Source organism: Kwoniella mangroviensis (assembly GCF_000507465.2).
Source record: "Kwoniella mangroviensis CBS 8507 chromosome 1 map unlocalized Ctg01, whole genome shotgun sequence".
Taxonomy (NCBI): Eukaryota; Fungi; Basidiomycota; class Tremellomycetes; order Tremellales; family Cryptococcaceae; genus Kwoniella; species Kwoniella mangrovensis.
In genome coordinates, this window is record NW_027062533.1 from 12,384,338 (window position 1) to 12,401,503 (window position 17,166).

Here is a 17,166-nt window from a genome sequence, read left to right on the forward strand (position 1 = left end):
GTCTGGCCATTCCTCGTCTCGTCGGCACGCACAGACGACGAAGGATCCGATGCCCAGGTAAATGGTGAATATTTGTAATGTGTGTGATGGCCACTTAGGAAGGAGGGATTAGGGAAGATTACCAATTGCGGTTAAACTGATCAGTTGGTTTGTAATGATCCATTAGAAATTAGGAATGGATTAACTCTGGTTTGGTTGATCCATCCCTTGCTCAGGGTCAAACTGCAAGCTAGCAACCACTCGTACTCCAATGAATCACTCTCTCAATTACTGTAACATATTGTTGACAAACCACATACACACCATCCTCATATACATTACTCTGCTTGCACATCTCATTTCATCATCATTCATCCATTCACATCCAGCACCAGGCCCAGAACATCTCAGAACGACTCATCGAACACCCATACGTATAGTGTAGTGTGATCCATCTGGGATCACGAGTGAACGAAACAAGTCAAAGTTGGATCGGGTTCCCGACTGGTCCAAAGCTCTTCAACCCTGATTGATCAGACATCAAACATTAAACATACCATTGATTGTCATCAGAACCAAATAACGCAATCAACATGCCCCATCCTGCATCTGCTGCAGGCTCATCGGGAGAATCAGTGAGTCTATACGAGATGCATATGACCTATCGTCGGGAACAAGATGGAGGCGAGGGGAAGTCATTGACTCGTCACGCGAGCCTTATCTTGACTCGTGGGAATGCGATGTTTCCTCCCCCACATCATCGTCGAGGTCGTGTGATAGCATCTGATCTCTCTTCCCACATGACATGCTATCAGCACGGGCTATATATACTAATATCATTCGAACATTGCAGCGTGCCGCTCCCACACCTCTCGCCGTTCCTTCACCTGCTCCACAACCTTCCACTTCCGCCTCTGCTGGCAACTCCCTCTCCGCATCCCAAGCTTCCCAAGCGACATCCGTCCTCACAGAAGATGAGGAAGATCTAGAAGACTACAGACCAGGTGGATACCACCCTGTCAACATAGGAGACGAATTCAACAACGGACGTTACATGATAGTGAGGAAATTAGGTTGGGGTCATTTTTCGACTGTATGGTTAGCTAGGGATAGCAAGTATGTGTCCATTTTCTCTTTTCACTCACAAATTTTCGGCGAACCGACCTATCTACTATACCATTTCTCCTTCCACACACCCTCGTCCGCACTAGGATCTTCCCGATATCAGCGGATGAGGTCTAGCACTAATTCATGTGTTCCATCCATCTTAGCACCAAGCGGCATGTCGCGCTCAAAGTGGTCAAATCCGATGGACATTACACTGAAACCGCTCTCGATGAGATCCAACTACTTCAACGTGTCGTCAACTCGTCTCAGACGCATGCAGGACGATGTCACGTCGTAGGGCTAGTGGACAATTTCAGGCATACCGGACCAAATGGTAGTCACGTCTGTATGGTGTTCGAAGTGTTGGGAGAGAACTTGCTAGGATTGATCAAAAGGTATCAACATCGCGGTGTACCTCAACATATCGTCAAGCAAATTGCAAAGCAAGTTCTACTCGGTTTAGATTACCTCCACACGGAATGTCGAATCATCCATACGGATCTGAAACCTGAGAACGTTTTGATCTGTATAGAAGATGTTGAGTCCGTCGTGCAAGCTGAACTGGCATCGTGTCCAGCAGCAGTACCAACAAAATTAGTCGGTGTCCCTCCCTCTCAAGGTCGATTGGGTAACCAAACACCTCGGAAAGATGGGCTATTCATCGTTGGATCTCAACCACTGCCATCGCCAAGTTCAAGTTATTCAAGTAGTCCGATGTTAGATAAATATGGATTTGGGATGAGTAAAATCTCCGGTGTAGATGCTTTCCCTACATCAAACAGTGTGGCTGGAGCTTCGCTAGTGAAAAGGGCAACAACGACTGATGCTTTAGGAAATGGTATGGAAAACGTTAAATTGGGCGAGTCAGGATTGTCATGGGAAAAAACAAAGGCGCCCGCCCCACCAGCATCGACAGGACCTTCATTGTTATCTCAACAGATGAGCGCCGCTCCTCCTTCACCATCACTTCAACCTACCAACGCACCACCTTCATCCTCTACCAATCCATCTGGCACTGCTACCCCTAGTCAAACGATAATCTCAACTCCAGCCACAACACCAGATTCAGGTCGAAATGATGAGGCGAAAATATCCACTTCTGTCATGTCTACCGAATCACTCTCTCCACCAAATCACCAAAGCAAACCACCCACCAGCGACAACCCGCCCCTCGGACAATCTTCCTCGACTACCGGATTCACTACCTCTCCCGCTACTTCTCATGTCAACAATCTACAAGACCAGGAAGCGCACCATGATCCTGATGACCCTAGTAGGGATGCACCGGTGGCAGGCGATCCGAACCACCTTCCTCCTCCGTTCCCATATGATCCGGTAAGCCTCGAGAGGATAACGGTCAAGATTGCCGATTTGGGTAATGCATGTTGGGTCGATCACCACTTTACGAACGATATTCAAACGAGACAGTATAGGTGTCCGGAAATCATCTTGGGTACGAGGTGGAATCAGAGCGTGGATATATGGAGTGCTGCGTGTTTGGTAGGTCATACTTCTCAGCTTGTTCTCCACGCTCAGTCCAATGCTAACCAGTAATCACATTTTACAGTTCTTCGAGTTGTTGACTGGTGATTATCTATTCGATCCTCAACCAGGTGTGAAATACGATAAAGATGACGACCACGTTGCCCAAATCATGGAACTGCTCGGTGAAATGCCAAGATCGTTAGCTCTATCTGGCAAATACTCTCATGAGATGTTCAATCGACGAGGTGAACTAAGACATATAAGTAGACTGAGGTTCTGGCCTATGATCTCGGTGTTGAAAGAGAAATATCTGATGGAACATGCCGATGCGGAATTATTGTCATCATTCCTCATGCCGATGTTACACTATTACCCCGACTCGAGAGCTACCGCAGCCGAATTGGTCAATCACCCTTGGCTTGAAGGAGTAGTGGTGCAAGGGGAGTTGGAGATGGCTCAGAATTTCCATCAATCCGAAGTAGAACGGATAAGACAACAACAGGAAACGTCAATCGAGGAGAAAGGTAAAGAGAACGAGAAAGACAAGGGCCCCGTACAGTTGAAAGACGTTTTGGGCTTGGGACCCTCGGTGAAAGGAATGGTTGGAATGGGGAGGATCTAGTTTAAGAGATATCGACTGGGACAGTTGGATTGGGAGAAGATGGCCCAGTGCAATAATCCACGGGTCAAGATAGTGAAGTGAAATGCAGTTGTCTGGGGGAATAGTGAATCAACAAATCATCGATGATATCATCTGGGATCGCCCGACATCGAATTTAGGAGGTGATCATCAATCCTTCGGGAAACCAATGAATCCAGAGGGAACAGGATGTAATGTAAAATGACACAAGCAATATCTCAAGGTTGTGCGGGGAGGTCAAGTCGTTGTAGGAGAAAAGATAATTTATGTTGTTAAATCTGAAACATAGAAATAGAAATATCAAGAAACGTGTTCATTGTTGTCAATCCCAATCGCGAAACCCTAATAAAGAAATCGATATCGAATTAAACAATGTTGAAATACCGAATCAAAATCGACCTCAATTTTTGAATGATCGATCTTCATCTTCCTTCGAGTCCGAATCAAACAAAATCCTATCCTTATTTCGCTTTTCCCTCCCTAGTATCTGGTTGGATCAACAGGATATATAATCGATAACTACCATCTCTTTTCCTATATTTTCAAGCTACAATATATCAATCACATTCGACGTAAAATCTCCCTCTTTACCTCATAGAACTCCGATGTCTCTTCCTCTTTCCGTTTTCTCTTCTGTTTTGACTCTCATAGATGATATTTTTACTCTACATTACGTTACGTGTTTCTTCCGGTTTCTGGTCTCTGATCTCTGGTCACGGTTCTGTCAGGTTGTCATATTGATTTTTCTACTCCATAATCGTATTCGTATTTGAGAAAGATATGATGATGAGATTTAATCTGAGATAGCGTGATTCAAAAAACTAAAAATCAAAGCAAAGAGACTTGTTCTGGTCACTTATTGCATTGCCAATTCGATGAGAACGTTCATGGTAGAGTATTGAGTGTAACAAAGGGTAGACCAGTGTACTGTATGTTCGAACCGAAGAGAAATGATGAACTGAGAATCCCATTGATCTCTCTTACCGAGAAATTGGGAAGTAAGCGCGCAGTGTACTTTGATAAGATCACGATTGAGGTATCTTGAAGATGACAAGTGATGAATTGAGTTACATATGGATACTTAAGCTGGTCTATACAATCTTATTAATGATACTTGGATACATGGGCATGTATGAAAGGATACGGTATAAGAAGGAAAACTGGTTCATTGACCTTGATCTTGATCTGCTGTACTTAGATATGATCAAACAATCTTTGAATCGATCCGTCTGCCTGATCATCTCGAATAGCTCCAACTCCATTCCCGTTTCTCTCTTCATTTCCCGAAGACAGTGGTCTTTCATTCTGACCTTTCTCAATTTCAACAGATGAGTGTTCAATATCATCGATAATCTCATCACTCAAGAAAATACCACTACAATATAACCAATTAACGTTAGCTCTTCCTCCGGTATTACAATGCGCGCGATCACAGTGTTCTAAATGAATAGTGTTACTCACTTTTCAGCCTGATTGGTCCATAAATCTTTCGACCAATTATCATAACCCGCCGTTAAGAGGGTCGAACCAAATACAGCGAAAATACTGATGATACTTGCCCAACCTAATTTGACATCTATGATGTGATCGACTGAAGGATCGATAAGAGGTAGAAGTAAGAGAGAAAGTGATGAGAAGATCTATACAGCGTAATCATCATCGTCAATTATCAATTGATGAACCTATCATTGATGATGAAATGGATACAGACACGAGTAAAATCAATAAATGAATAAACGGTAAAGCTGCAAACTTACGACACCAAATACACCAATGAAGTCTTTAATGACCAACACCACCAACGTAAATCTCCTCAACACTTTTAATTCTGAATTGTTCATCCATCGTTTAGTAGTTGTATAATGGTAGAATATACCCAATAGGAGAGTATAAGTGACGAGGGAGTAATAGATCTGATAAGATAGGAGAAAAGGGATGGTATTGCTATATCGCCAAATAATAGATCAATTTGATCAGTCCATTGATCAAAATGAGAAGGGATCCATCTATCCATGATTTCGACAAATTCACTCACCTAACCATCTTGCCTACCAGACCTTCCTCACATCCTACTTTCCTCGTACCAGCCCAACAGCTACCATCCATGTTGATTCTGATCTTCATACCATTCTCATCCAACGATAGGGGTAAAATACTTGAATATTCCACCAGGTTCTCAATTCCCACTCCCGTATACCCGTTAGATGAAGGTGGACCGTAAGATGTCCATAATAGAGCTAGGGAGGTGGGTAAAGCTGATAAGAAGATTGATAACATGTTGGAACAATTAGGTTCAGAATGGTGATTTTCTCTTGGATCTTTTGGGCTTTCTATTATTTCAAACGTAAGTAGAGGTTATTAGTCGTTTGTATCTATTTTCGAAAAAAAAAAAGAAGGACACGAAAGTCTTTTATAAGATCATGTTGATATCAGTATGTTATCTGCGTCAACTGGTCAAGCAAGTCATGTCATTCAAGGTCAAAGGTCCTTTGTTTATACTCCCCTTGGCTAAAATCAAAAGTAAGCGGGAGAAAGGAACATTATAATAAGCTGATCAATAGCTATGAAAGGTTCCCACTGAGAGTTCTCAGTCGCCGTTCAGCCTTTCATCATCAGGGGAATGATCAGTGATTAGTCAGGTCAGTGATCTTTCTTTGACCTTTGATATTGGACATAACAAATCGCGCGTTCGTGTTAGAAAGTAACGAACTGACCGATCAACACGTATGTAGAAGCCTATTAAATACATTTACATACCTACAGAACCAGATTCTACACCAGTCCACATTGCAACCTAATCCCATTCATCATCATCACTATCATCCTCATCATCACTTCCTATATCCGCCTTTCTCTTGGATAACGCAGCTGCCAAACTCGACGCTAGATCAGGGGCTGAAACAACATCGAACACATACACATCAGCATTCCCATGTTCAATTCCCATCACCCCCCACGTTCACGTCTATCAGAATGCACGTAACTCACCATCTTCAGTAGTAGAAGCTACTGCCGCAGCAGCTCCGGCACCTACGACCGCCCCAGCGCCGACAGCAACAGCCCCACCAGCCAAGGGTGACACGCGCTGTTCGGTAGGATCAACTCTCTTGAGGTTGTGTACTCCCTTTCCTTGGATCGACGCAAGTAGGGCCGAACGACCCGTATCTCCCCCTGCGGAAGGTACAGGTGGTGCTGAGGGTGCTCGACCGCCTGAAGGAGGAGGGGGAGGTGGGGGAGGTGCACCTCGACCTCCTGCTGGCGGTGGTGGTGGAGGAGGGGGAGGGGGTGCTGATCCACCTGCTCGTGGTGGTGCAGGTGGGGGAGTTGGAGGGGGAGGTGCTGCGACGCTACTCCGAGGAGGTGCAATGGGTGGTGGTGGAGGGGGAGGAGCAGAGGGTGGAAGGGATGTTCGACCTGGTGGAGGGGGAGGGGGAGGTGCGGATGTAGGTACAGCCACGGAAGATGGTCGAGCAGAACGAGAGGTAGGTGGTGGAGGAGCGGGTTTTCGACGTGAGGTTGGGGCAGGTGGTGGAGGGGGTTTCTTAGGTGCAGTGGCCTGATTGAGGTATCAATCATCCATCAACTTATGATTTTGACTATGCAAACAAAAATCGAGCCCAAATGTCGCTTACCTTCTCTATACCGCCTTGTTGCTGTACGAAATCCTTGATGAATTTCTCGTTCTGTTGAATATCCTTTGCTGAAATCCCTTTCATACTAAGTTGTTCAAGGAGGATCTGCCATGATGGATCCACACCAGATGACGAAAACCCTTTCTCACTATCGAATCCCATATGAGCAACATGTTTGAATGATCCAGCCGACTAAGTCATCGATATCGCAATATCAGCAACAAGAATGCTTTGAGGTTTTTATTTTTATTGACAGATCAGATACAACCCCAAGCCAAAGAAACACTTACAGGTCCAGAGATGAGTGATTTATCGATCTTTCCTCCTTTCTTCTTCTTGGTCGGTGTCGACGTACTAGCTTTCTCTTTCTTATCTTCTTTCACTTTAGCTAGACAAGACATTTCAAATACAATCAGCAAAATAGTTATCGGGCAACCACCTAGATCTTCAGTGGCTGATACGACTCACTAGCATATTTCGACCTATTGGCTACCTTCTTATAGAAATCATGGGCTTCCTGTTCGGACGCAAAGACAAATGCGAAATGGGAGTTCTGCGGTCAATTCATCGAATGAATCAGTATGAATAGTATATATCTCGAGTATCATTAGGTGTAGCACCAGTATCTCGCATTGATACATGTATGATCCAACACAACTCACATCACCTTGCCAAGAATGAAAGAAAGGTTTCTCCTGATTATACTCTATCTCATTTGGTAATTCATGTTCCCAGATGACACCACGGTATGACTATTTTCATCCCATCTTGCCATCAGCTTCATCCGATGTACCGCTTCATATCGATTCAGATGGTAGCGGGGACGGTGAGTGTATGCTTACAGATAAATCAACTACTCTAAACCATAATCCACCTTTCGCCTTATCAGCACAAAAAACCAATGCTCCTTCTGCTCCAGCGTATGACCATCTACAGCCCACATCGCCCGTGCGTTAGCTCGACATCACATCAACGCAAAAGATGTGATCATGGGACCTGATGAGTTGATAATTTACGGAGTAGGAATCGACTCACGATTGACTACCAGATTTACACTGATATACCCTGGCTACAGTAGCAGTAACGATTTTGTTGGTCGAGCTTGAAGATGGGATGGCTTTTTTCACTTTTGCTTTATCATCGCTTGAGAGGGTCGTTGATGCACCCATCTTGTCTGCTGTGAATTATATGGATCTATGAGTACAATATGAGGTGATGTCTAGTGAAGTGATTGTTGATGATGTTGATCAGCCAGTCGAGGTATGTTACGTTATGGGTTCGAGTGAAGTGGCAATGACGCACGACCGAAACAGACAGCACAGCTTACAGTCACTCTCAGTGGCATACCACTCAGCCAATTCAGCTGCCATTTCACCCATATACTCTACATACACATGCACTGAGATGCATAATCATTTTCATTATCATCATCATAGTACTCTCTGTTGATGACTCTCGATCAAACAGAATTGTCCGTCTTTCAATGATCAAGGAATGAATAGATGAATTGGATCAAATAAGTAACCTCTAAAAAGTAAAGTCCCATCGTGAATCTTCAAAAATGCTATTTATATTAAAATGAACTATTATCTACAGAATGAAAATGAAAACTATATGCTAAGAAACTGTCCAAAGGAGACATAAGGATGAAGAAATGTCCATTTAAAACGGCTGTTGAAAAAGAAGTTTCAAATGATGAAATCGTCATGTATGCTAGTGAGGAATGCTTTTTTGATTATCGAGCCAATCAATCTATATATGTTCATGGTCATTCTGATTATAAGAATGACAAGCAGGATATCAGACCCGCTATCAAGGTACTAGTCAAACCAATCACAACAGCATGAGTCGATGATGAAGTGGTGGTAGCACCCTGATTGGTCGATGCTGACGAACTGTCCGCACTTTCTGTCGACGAAGGCGTAGTAAGAGCTATTATGGTCGATGTTGGTAGATCCTCATTCGCTTGTGTAGTTTGAGTTTCTAATTTACCCGATCCGACCATGATGAATTCACCTTGGGATGGTACACCGTTGACAACGACGAAGAACATCGCTGGTCCAGGTTGGAACAAGTTGGGTCCGTTGGTTCCAGGCATCTGAGAGACGATGTGTGTCGTCTTACCTGTATTCATATCTACCGAGTAACTCGAGTTGAGTTGGAGATATCGCTGACCGAAACCGATAGCATGCGTATTGAATCCACCTCGAATAACGACAATCTTGGTATTCTGAGCGGTAGCTTCGTCGGTACTGTTCAAGGTGATGTTGAATGACGATCCACCGTAAGTAAGGTTTTGGGGGAGACCTTCGTAGACGGGTCGTTCTTCGTTGTAGTACCATGGGTACCACTTCTCAGAGTCGGTTCGAGATCGCCATTGAGTAGTGGTGAAATCTTTGTTAGGGTTGGAACCAGCGATGAAGATGGACCCGTCAGGTAAGAGGATGGCCGTGGAGTGGTACATTCTTTCGTTGGCAGAGGCGGTCAAACCGGTTCGGTTCCATCGTGATCCAGAAGGTGCGGAAGAGTTGTAAATAGCGGGCATGTAGATTGGAGCTTGACCGTACGATTCTATAGACAGACATAGACATGTGTGTCAGCTTGAACCATTATTTAAATTGGGCAATTATGACTCACGTCCAACAGAGTATCCATCATCACCATAACCGGCAGTTCCCATACCCACACCATTACCCATCCAGAAAGTTCCATCTGGAAGAATGACAAATTGACCCATACTTCTACCTTCGAACATGTAATCGTCATCCTCGTACTTGGCACTACCTTCTGGTGTGATTCTCACACAGGTGTTGTCGGCGGGAACAGCGGTAACATTGTAACCAGCTGTACCGTCGTTACCCCACTGGGTCGTGTTAGAACCACCGCAGAATAGGATCGTAGCGGCGTAGTCGTTGTCGGGGATCAAGGGGAGCATAGCGGTAGCTGCAGAAGCAGGGTAGACACGAGCAGCGTAAGGCATGTCGGGGAGGTTGGTGGTTTCCTTGGTGTTGTAATCGTAGAGAATGGTCTTTCGGTTAGCCTGCATGAAGAGTTTACCAGAGGGCATCAACCATGTCAAAGCGTAGAGGTTGATGGGGAGAGTATCGGCAAGGAACTGTAAGTCTACGGGATCGTCGGCACGAGGTGGGAAGAATTCGTATGTTGGGTTGTCCTGAGCTTGGGTGTTGACATATCCACCATTCTTATCACCACCGATGATGATCAACGATCCATCCGGTAAAGCTTCTACCATGGGGTACCACCGTCTTCCGGTCATCTGAAGCCATCCACCAGTGTTATCATCAGAAACCGAATAAGAGGTTGTTCCCTGTATATATTCACATGATTCGTCGGTACAGGGGTTAAGCATTCGGATGGCGGTGCCACCGTCAGTATCTGAGTACGCTTCGGCAGCAGTAGAAGCGACACCTCCAGTGGTTACAGCTAAACGAACGGAGGAGTATGTCAGCTATCCAATCCAATGAAACGATCTTCGCTGGATCTATCCATACAGGGACTTACGTTGGTTACCACCGAATACCACCCAAGTACCATTACCCAGCACACCACCACCCGCACAGAAGGTATTCGAGAAGACGTCCATCGTTCGATCTGGACACGGCAAGGTCAGTCAGTTTCCCCCAGGTCCATATCGTATGACTGAATCATCCACTCACATTCATTGGTCTCGATATCATATTCGGTAGCCCAAGCAGGGTGAGTCCCATACTCTCCGTTAATCTCGACGGGGTTATTCTCAGTCTTGTCCAATACGTAAATCTTCTTGTTGTTACCCAAGAATACCTGTTGACATCAGATAGCGGAGTGGCGAAAAGAGTCAGCGGCTACACAGCTTTGATATCAAGCGGAGCGGTGCGGAAGGACTTACCATTTGCGCACTGACACCAGTATCACCGACACTCTCAAAATCCAGTGGGGTCGCGGCCGCGGCAGCTCGTTTCCTACCATCTAATGGAGGAGCAGCTGGATCTCTCCATGCTGAACCGAGTACGAGGAGGGGTAAGAGGGAAAGTAGCGTAAAAAGGTTTATGGATGACATGTTGTTGTAGTTGATCTTGAATCTTGATCTTGACGATCGTAGGAGAGATGATGTTTCTTATTGCCTTCTTCTTCGTTGAGATGGATCAATAAGAAATAGTTTATTTTACTTTATAGAAAATAGGAAAGAAAGAGAAAAGGAAAAGGAAAAGGAAAAGAGATGAAACGGATAGGATAGTATAGGATGGGGCGTAGGATGTAGGGTGTTGTCGGACTGCTGGACGGGTGGGAGTGTGATGGGGAGTAAGAGATCAAAGGATGTTTTTGAGGTTGGACGTGAATAAAACAGTATCAAAGGAAGTTTTGTATCGTGCGGTGCGCGTTGAAAGGGGTTTGTTGTACGCCGGGAGACCAGTTGATATGATATGAAGTGAACAAGTGGAGTGGAAACGATAGAATGGCAACAGCGTATTGGTTAGCGAATTAGTTTATGCCGCAGAATAGTATGTTATGAGGGGCAATGTATAGAAAAGGAAAAAAAAAAGGGGCGAATGTTTGATGATGACGCTAATCGAGTGGTTGAAGATCAAAGCGTAACAAATGATGGGAAATGATGATTATGATGTATTCGCCACCGAAAAATGTTGAAAAGCAATGTAAAAGTATGACAAGAAGGATATGAATGTAAGAGGAGGACGAGAACGTAAAGCGGTGTTTGATGAAAGGTAAAAAATGATGATGAAGGAATGTTATGTTAATTATCGTAGGCCAAGGAAAGGCCAAGCGGAATGTGGAGACTTACCAGGTAAAATCGATATATCAGTGTTATATGCTATGCTATGATATCACCTGCACTGATATTGTGGACTATCCCGAGAGTAGAACTGCAGTCTTGAAGAGATTCGTGGTTTGAATGAAAGATAGATCGGACGATTTGGATCGTTGTTGTTGATATTGTTGATGATATCGATGATATATCCGAACCGATTTAGAAATGAAGTCTCAATCTACTGAAACTGCAACTTCTTCTTTCTTCTTCTCGAAAACAAACAATTGAGGATGATGTTGATGATGAAGAAAGAAGAAAAGAATAACAGCTGTAACAAAGCAAAGTGAAAAAACGATGAAAACATCGATAGGTACTGAGCATACATACATACAAGTACATATACGTACATACCTCTGTTACCCTCGGACTGCGAAGTTTTGCTTGAAAACTGAACTGAGCTGAGCTGTTCGCCGCTATGCTATTCTTGATACATGAGGCGATGTCAGGTACACCGGTACAGGGTAACAGGGTAAAGCTGTTTTTAGCGTCATTCGTCTCTTACCCAACAAACACCTCGCGCGAGTGAACAACGTGGCTTCGAGCTTCCCGGTGACGTAAATACTCACAATTCCCAAGAGACATGCCGGGTGCCCCCTCAATTGTCAGATTCGTTTACAAAGTATTTGGGGAAATACCACACTGCAGGACAGTGAGATGGTCCGAAACATCCAACCGCACTAAACATGTTTGTTCGTCCTTTCTCTCTTTGTACATGAAACGAATCATCTTCTGCACAAATGAAATGTGGTCGAGAATGGCTTGTGCGAAAAAAACCATACTTGCTTCGTCCGCAAAAACCCAACGGTAACAATCCAGATGACCTGCCATGTGTACGATGACGAAGATGTTAATGACGAGAGCACAGCGCATGTCTCACTTTCATATCGTTGCTGTGCATGGAATGACATGGCATGATGATGTATGGCATGGTACGAAGGGAAATCTCACGGAAGATTCCGACAAAAACGTGCCACAAGGGGTTGAAGGGGGTATACGTATGAATGATCTCACAGAGTACGGACGGTCATCCGATCTGTCCGCAAGGCTATGCGATCGCGTCGTCCAATTCCATTCCTTTTCTTTGGAATCAGGGGGATAACATAACGTAAATATCTATATATATGGGAACCCATTTATCTAAAGTGCATTGTTTATATTTCGTTTCTATGAATAGTCGAATGTCCTATAATCAAGGAAAGGAATGATGTCTCCCAGAATACCATTGACACCAAACAGTTACTCTGTGTGTATTTCGTACACTTTGTTGATATTCCGTTTCTATGAATAGTTGAGTAGTCGACTCAACATCAATAAATAGAACGCTATATGAATTCTTGAAATACATATGAAAATGGGACATTCACAAATACACAGCATCATCGTTCATACGGCCGAATGACAAGGAGATGACACTGATCTCCTCTTCCTTTTGTCCGATCTGTTGCGATTTGACATCCTCAATCGTCCTCAATCTCCATCGTACTTCCTTCGCCCACTTCTTCCTCAATTGCCAAATCAACTCTTCCGATCTGACTCATCTCCTCCATCCCATTTATCCCATTGGAATTCAATTGATATGATCCGTGAGAAGTTGGCGGAGGGGGATGAATGATACTTTCACCTCCTGCATCATCTAACGTAGCCGGATCGAGCTCAATAGGTAATGGACCAAATATCGGGTTTCCCTATATCCAATTGAACAACATCAATCAACATAAATAATGACTCAGAGTGCTTTACACTCACCTTAGGAACATTGAAAGGATCCAAATCCCTCTCTCCCAAGCGTCCAGGTAAACCAGGTAAACTGGTGGGATCCAAACTATCCATCTGCTCTTTCAGACTCATCTCCAATAACACAGTCGATATCGGATCTTGAGAGTTGAGAGATAGCGATTGATGGTAGATCTTGATCGATTCTCTAATCTCGCCTCTTAACTGCCATATCATCCCGAGGGAAGAATAAGCAATAGAGTTGGTAGGATCAAGTCGGATCGTTAGACGATAATTGTGTTCGGCTTTATCATAGTTTCTACACACGTCGATGTATCATAGATCAGCTTCAATCCTGACTTGATGATGATCAAGGGAAGAGATCGAGTCACGATGTAAAGCGCATTGAAATCGATGAAGAGACACAATCTACCCACCTCATGTGCCTGTACGCATGTCCAAGATTACAATAAGTGACTGCCCAAACGGATTTAACACCTTGCATCTCCCATGAGGCTCTGAGGGCTTTCCTAAAGTAGCTCGCAGCTTGGTCGTAGCTACAGAACAGAAATCAGTTTTAGTCAAAAGTAACGATGCTCATAATTCAGAAAATCCTGATCCAAATACTGGAAAGGTAACCCGGGCACGCATGGCATGACAAACACTCACTCTTCTCTGTTATACGCAACCACGCCTAGCTCGTTCAACAAAAGTGGATCAGAAGAGTTGATCACCTCTGCAGCTCTGAAATATTCTTCTGCGAGGTTTGACGCGGACAACTGGAGATGTTCCATCCCGATAAATAAGAGGGGTAAGTGGGATCTAGTCAATTTCAAACAGTAGAAGTGTGAGCTCGAACGCTTGTCAAGGTGAAAAGGGATTTTTACCTACCCTTGGAATAGCCTTGCCGAAGTGGAATAAGCAGTAATGGCATGATCATGTTCACCTTCATATGCAAACGAATGGGCGAAAGCTATCCAAGCAGGAGCGAATCGAGAATCGATCAAATTTGCTTTACTACAGAAGTACAACAAAAGAATTCTCCTCAGTTTTGACACAAAGCCTCATGACATTTCAGAAGCGGGACTATCAACCGAACTCACCTAAAATACCTTCTAGCTTCTGCCCATCTTTTACCACTGAAATACCATAACCCCACCGCATACCATGTCGTAGCAGCTTGAGGATCCTGTTCCACCAAGTCATGCGCAAGCATGAAGAGAGAAGATCGTAGTCGGTGAATATGGTGCATACACGCTAGATGTAATGGTAATGCCGTGGGATGACCCGGTATACGAGATAATATCCTATTGACGATGAAAAGAGATCAGCATTATATCACACGGACAATCAGTAGGGAGACCATCGTCAACTTCATCATAGATGGTGATCATCATCGTCCGTGGTCTATGAGGTAAAACCCGCTACAGATCGACTACAAGTGATATTTTCTACTCACTTCGTCGTCACAGCATAACAATCCTCCCATTTATACTTCGAGTACAATTCATCTGCCAGTCCCACCAGGACATCACAATTATCACCTAGACCATACTGTTTCGTCAATTCTTCTCGGGCTCGTTCAACCTCTTTGACATGACCGTCCTATAATACCAATTCAAGCTATCAGCGGTCCGCCTGAACAATACATCGATATATTGAGACAATTGAGACGGAAGGAATATAGCTCACCTTTTTCAATTTGGTCATATACATCAATTTAACAAAATGGCCATCTTCTTCTGAAAGTTGTTTTCGATATGACAGATTCCGTATGAATTCCCATTCTACCATATACCACGAAAGATAAGTCAATCCCATATATTCTCGATCCAATCTATGAAATGTTCGACATGGCACTCACCCTCTTTCTCACTCATCATTCCACCTTCTATCAGCTCCTTGAACGCATCGTAATTCTTAACATCCAACATCAAAGCTTCCATGAATGATTCTTTCGCTGATGCGTATGACGATAATCGTAAATGCAATAAAGCACGTAAATGACATATTGATGAGTGAAGCTATGAGCAGAACATTATTGTCAGTTCACCAGATCTCACCCGTCCCCTTCTGGACGAAAGATAAACCTTAGAGATGCTCACCTTTATCCCCTCGTCCTGCGAAGGTGAATCTGGACCTGTATCCGGACCTGAACGACATCATCATGATCAATATAAGCACGATCGCCGTCAACATTCGGTGATGACGTTCCCACAGCTTACCAGTCTCTTTGAAGGGATTCGATTCTCCTAGTAATTCCAAAGCTTCATGATATTTCTCTTGATGGACCTATCACACACCAATATCAGCTGAGCTCCAATCTATGATCACACACAAAAAGGGAGAGATAACTTACCAGACATTGAGCGGCAAGATATCTACAAGCCAGACTCTCATCCACCAGCCTCCTTTCCGGCCCGATACTCCCATGAGAAGATATCCCAATCTCGATATGTCCGTTGCCATTCATCAGATCATCTTCATCTTGATGTGATTTACCTTTCCCCTTATCCCTTATTCCCAAGCTATTCTTCGGTGGAGAGGGCAACGGATCGGTCAACAATTTTTCCGCTCGGAGGTAATGTCCCGTTAGGAAGTGCGTCTGAGCTAGCCAGAATGCATCGTTCGGGTCACCTAGAGAATAGAAGAAACAAAATTGTTAGTGAAATCTCTCGATTGGATCGACCAGTCCAGATAATTAAAATATGATGTAATGGTCAATTGTGATAGACTCACCTGTCCAACTCAATATCTTATCACCCCAAAAAGCAGCAGTTTCATATAAATGTTGCATGATCGCATCATGTCTCCAGAGTCTCATGGAGTCTACAATACCCCAATTCTTCTCTTCTCCTCCTTCCTCTTCCGGTTGTACCTCTTCATCTTCTTCATCAGTCGCTGATAATTCATGATCAGGATGATTATTTTGATTATTTTGAGTTTTCTTTCTAGGTGAAGTTCGTCTGGTCCTCTCAGGTAACGGTAAAGGTAGAGGGGAAATTTCCGTTTCTCTCAATCTAGATTTCGGTAAATTCCTTCCAGCACCAGACGGAGTACCTGTACCATTGTATGATCCTGATCCTGATCCCGATCCAGATCTGTGTCTGAATCTAGGTGATACCTGTGATATACCTCTGTTACCTTGTTCCACCACATTGGTATTCATCCCAATCCCGATACCGTTGGTCGATTTCTTCTTCTGATTTCTTGATCTGGATAAATAGGTGAAAGAGAAACTCAAATCGCTCGGTTCATCTATCGATATATCATTGAATGTTGATTGGTCTGCTACGGGAGTATGTGTATGAGCAGGTGCGAATGAGAAACTGTTAGATAAGGATGATCGAGCGGGTAAATTTCGTCGATGATGTCTGTGTACCGAGGTGGAAGGGATAGGGGAGTAAGGTATAGCTGGTGGGTTGGATGAGGAGGAGGATGATGGATTGGGAGGTGTGAACATCTGTGGCATCGTGAATGGGTATGATGGTATGATGGTATGATGGTATGATGGTATATTATACTATGCTATGCTGTATCTTTGTTGTTATCGTTCAACATGAATTGAGAATGCTTTGATCTTGACTTTCTCTCCTCTCTTTCATCTTCTTCCCCTCGACGCGTTCATGAACATGGGAAGCATCTCACGTGGTATCAGGGTGAGGTATTACATAATACAGTCGAGCTGGCTTAGCCGTACCTGATCGGAGGTTTATGGTTTTAATGGGTGCAACCAACAGAGTACTTTATGCGGATGACACAACGGCAGTAACAGTCTGACA

The 17,166-nt window shown here is 44.0% G+C and overlaps 5 protein-coding genes across 5 annotated transcripts; 1 reads left to right on the top strand and 4 right to left on the bottom strand.

Annotated features, from left to right (window-relative positions):
* Window positions 1-572: 572 nt before the first annotated feature.
* I203_104688 (uncharacterized protein) lies at window positions 573-3,193 on the top strand (the record flags this gene model as incomplete). The annotated part of the gene is made up of 4 exons (XM_065517588.1): window positions 573-614; window positions 833-1,095; window positions 1,251-2,586; window positions 2,654-3,193. The coding sequence occupies 4 exons, from the start codon at window positions 573-575 to the stop codon at window positions 3,191-3,193; spliced, it is 2,181 nt and encodes a 726-aa protein (XP_065374406.1).
* A 1,212-nt stretch (window positions 3,194-4,405) lies between these two features.
* I203_104689 (uncharacterized protein) lies at window positions 4,406-5,488 on the bottom strand (the record flags this gene model as incomplete). The annotated part of the gene is made up of 4 exons (XM_019143723.1): window positions 4,406-4,586; window positions 4,673-4,851; window positions 4,969-5,155; window positions 5,247-5,488. 4 exons carry the CDS (start codon window positions 5,486-5,488, stop codon window positions 4,406-4,408), a joined length of 789 nt encoding a protein of 262 aa, XP_019006772.1.
* A 517-nt stretch (window positions 5,489-6,005) lies between these two features.
* Window positions 6,006-8,012, bottom strand: I203_104690 (uncharacterized protein; the record flags this gene model as incomplete). The annotated part of the gene is made up of 9 exons (XM_065517589.1): window positions 6,006-6,106; window positions 6,200-6,508; window positions 6,563-6,767; window positions 6,844-7,035; window positions 7,134-7,231; window positions 7,312-7,396; window positions 7,506-7,595; window positions 7,686-7,773; window positions 7,879-8,012. The coding sequence occupies 9 exons, from the start codon at window positions 8,010-8,012 to the stop codon at window positions 6,006-6,008; spliced, it is 1,302 nt and encodes a 433-aa protein (XP_065374407.1).
* Window positions 8,013-8,620: 608 nt separating this feature from the next.
* Window positions 8,621-10,903, bottom strand: I203_104691 (uncharacterized protein; the record flags this gene model as incomplete). The annotated part of the gene is made up of 5 exons (XM_019143721.1): window positions 8,621-9,414; window positions 9,481-10,287; window positions 10,366-10,455; window positions 10,521-10,647; window positions 10,733-10,903. The coding sequence occupies 5 exons, from the start codon at window positions 10,901-10,903 to the stop codon at window positions 8,621-8,623; spliced, it is 1,989 nt and encodes a 662-aa protein (XP_019006770.1).
* A 2,225-nt stretch (window positions 10,904-13,128) lies between these two features.
* On the bottom strand, window positions 13,129-16,856 carry I203_104692 (uncharacterized protein; the record flags this gene model as incomplete). The annotated part of the gene is made up of 13 exons (XM_019143720.1): window positions 13,129-13,356; window positions 13,418-13,703; window positions 13,822-13,941; window positions 14,054-14,206; window positions 14,276-14,401; window positions 14,488-14,691; window positions 14,844-14,989; window positions 15,077-15,171; window positions 15,249-15,408; window positions 15,490-15,536; window positions 15,610-15,676; window positions 15,744-16,021; window positions 16,124-16,856. 13 exons carry the CDS (start codon window positions 16,854-16,856, stop codon window positions 13,129-13,131), a joined length of 2,643 nt encoding a protein of 880 aa, XP_019006769.1.
* Window positions 16,857-17,166: the final 310 nt, after the last annotated feature.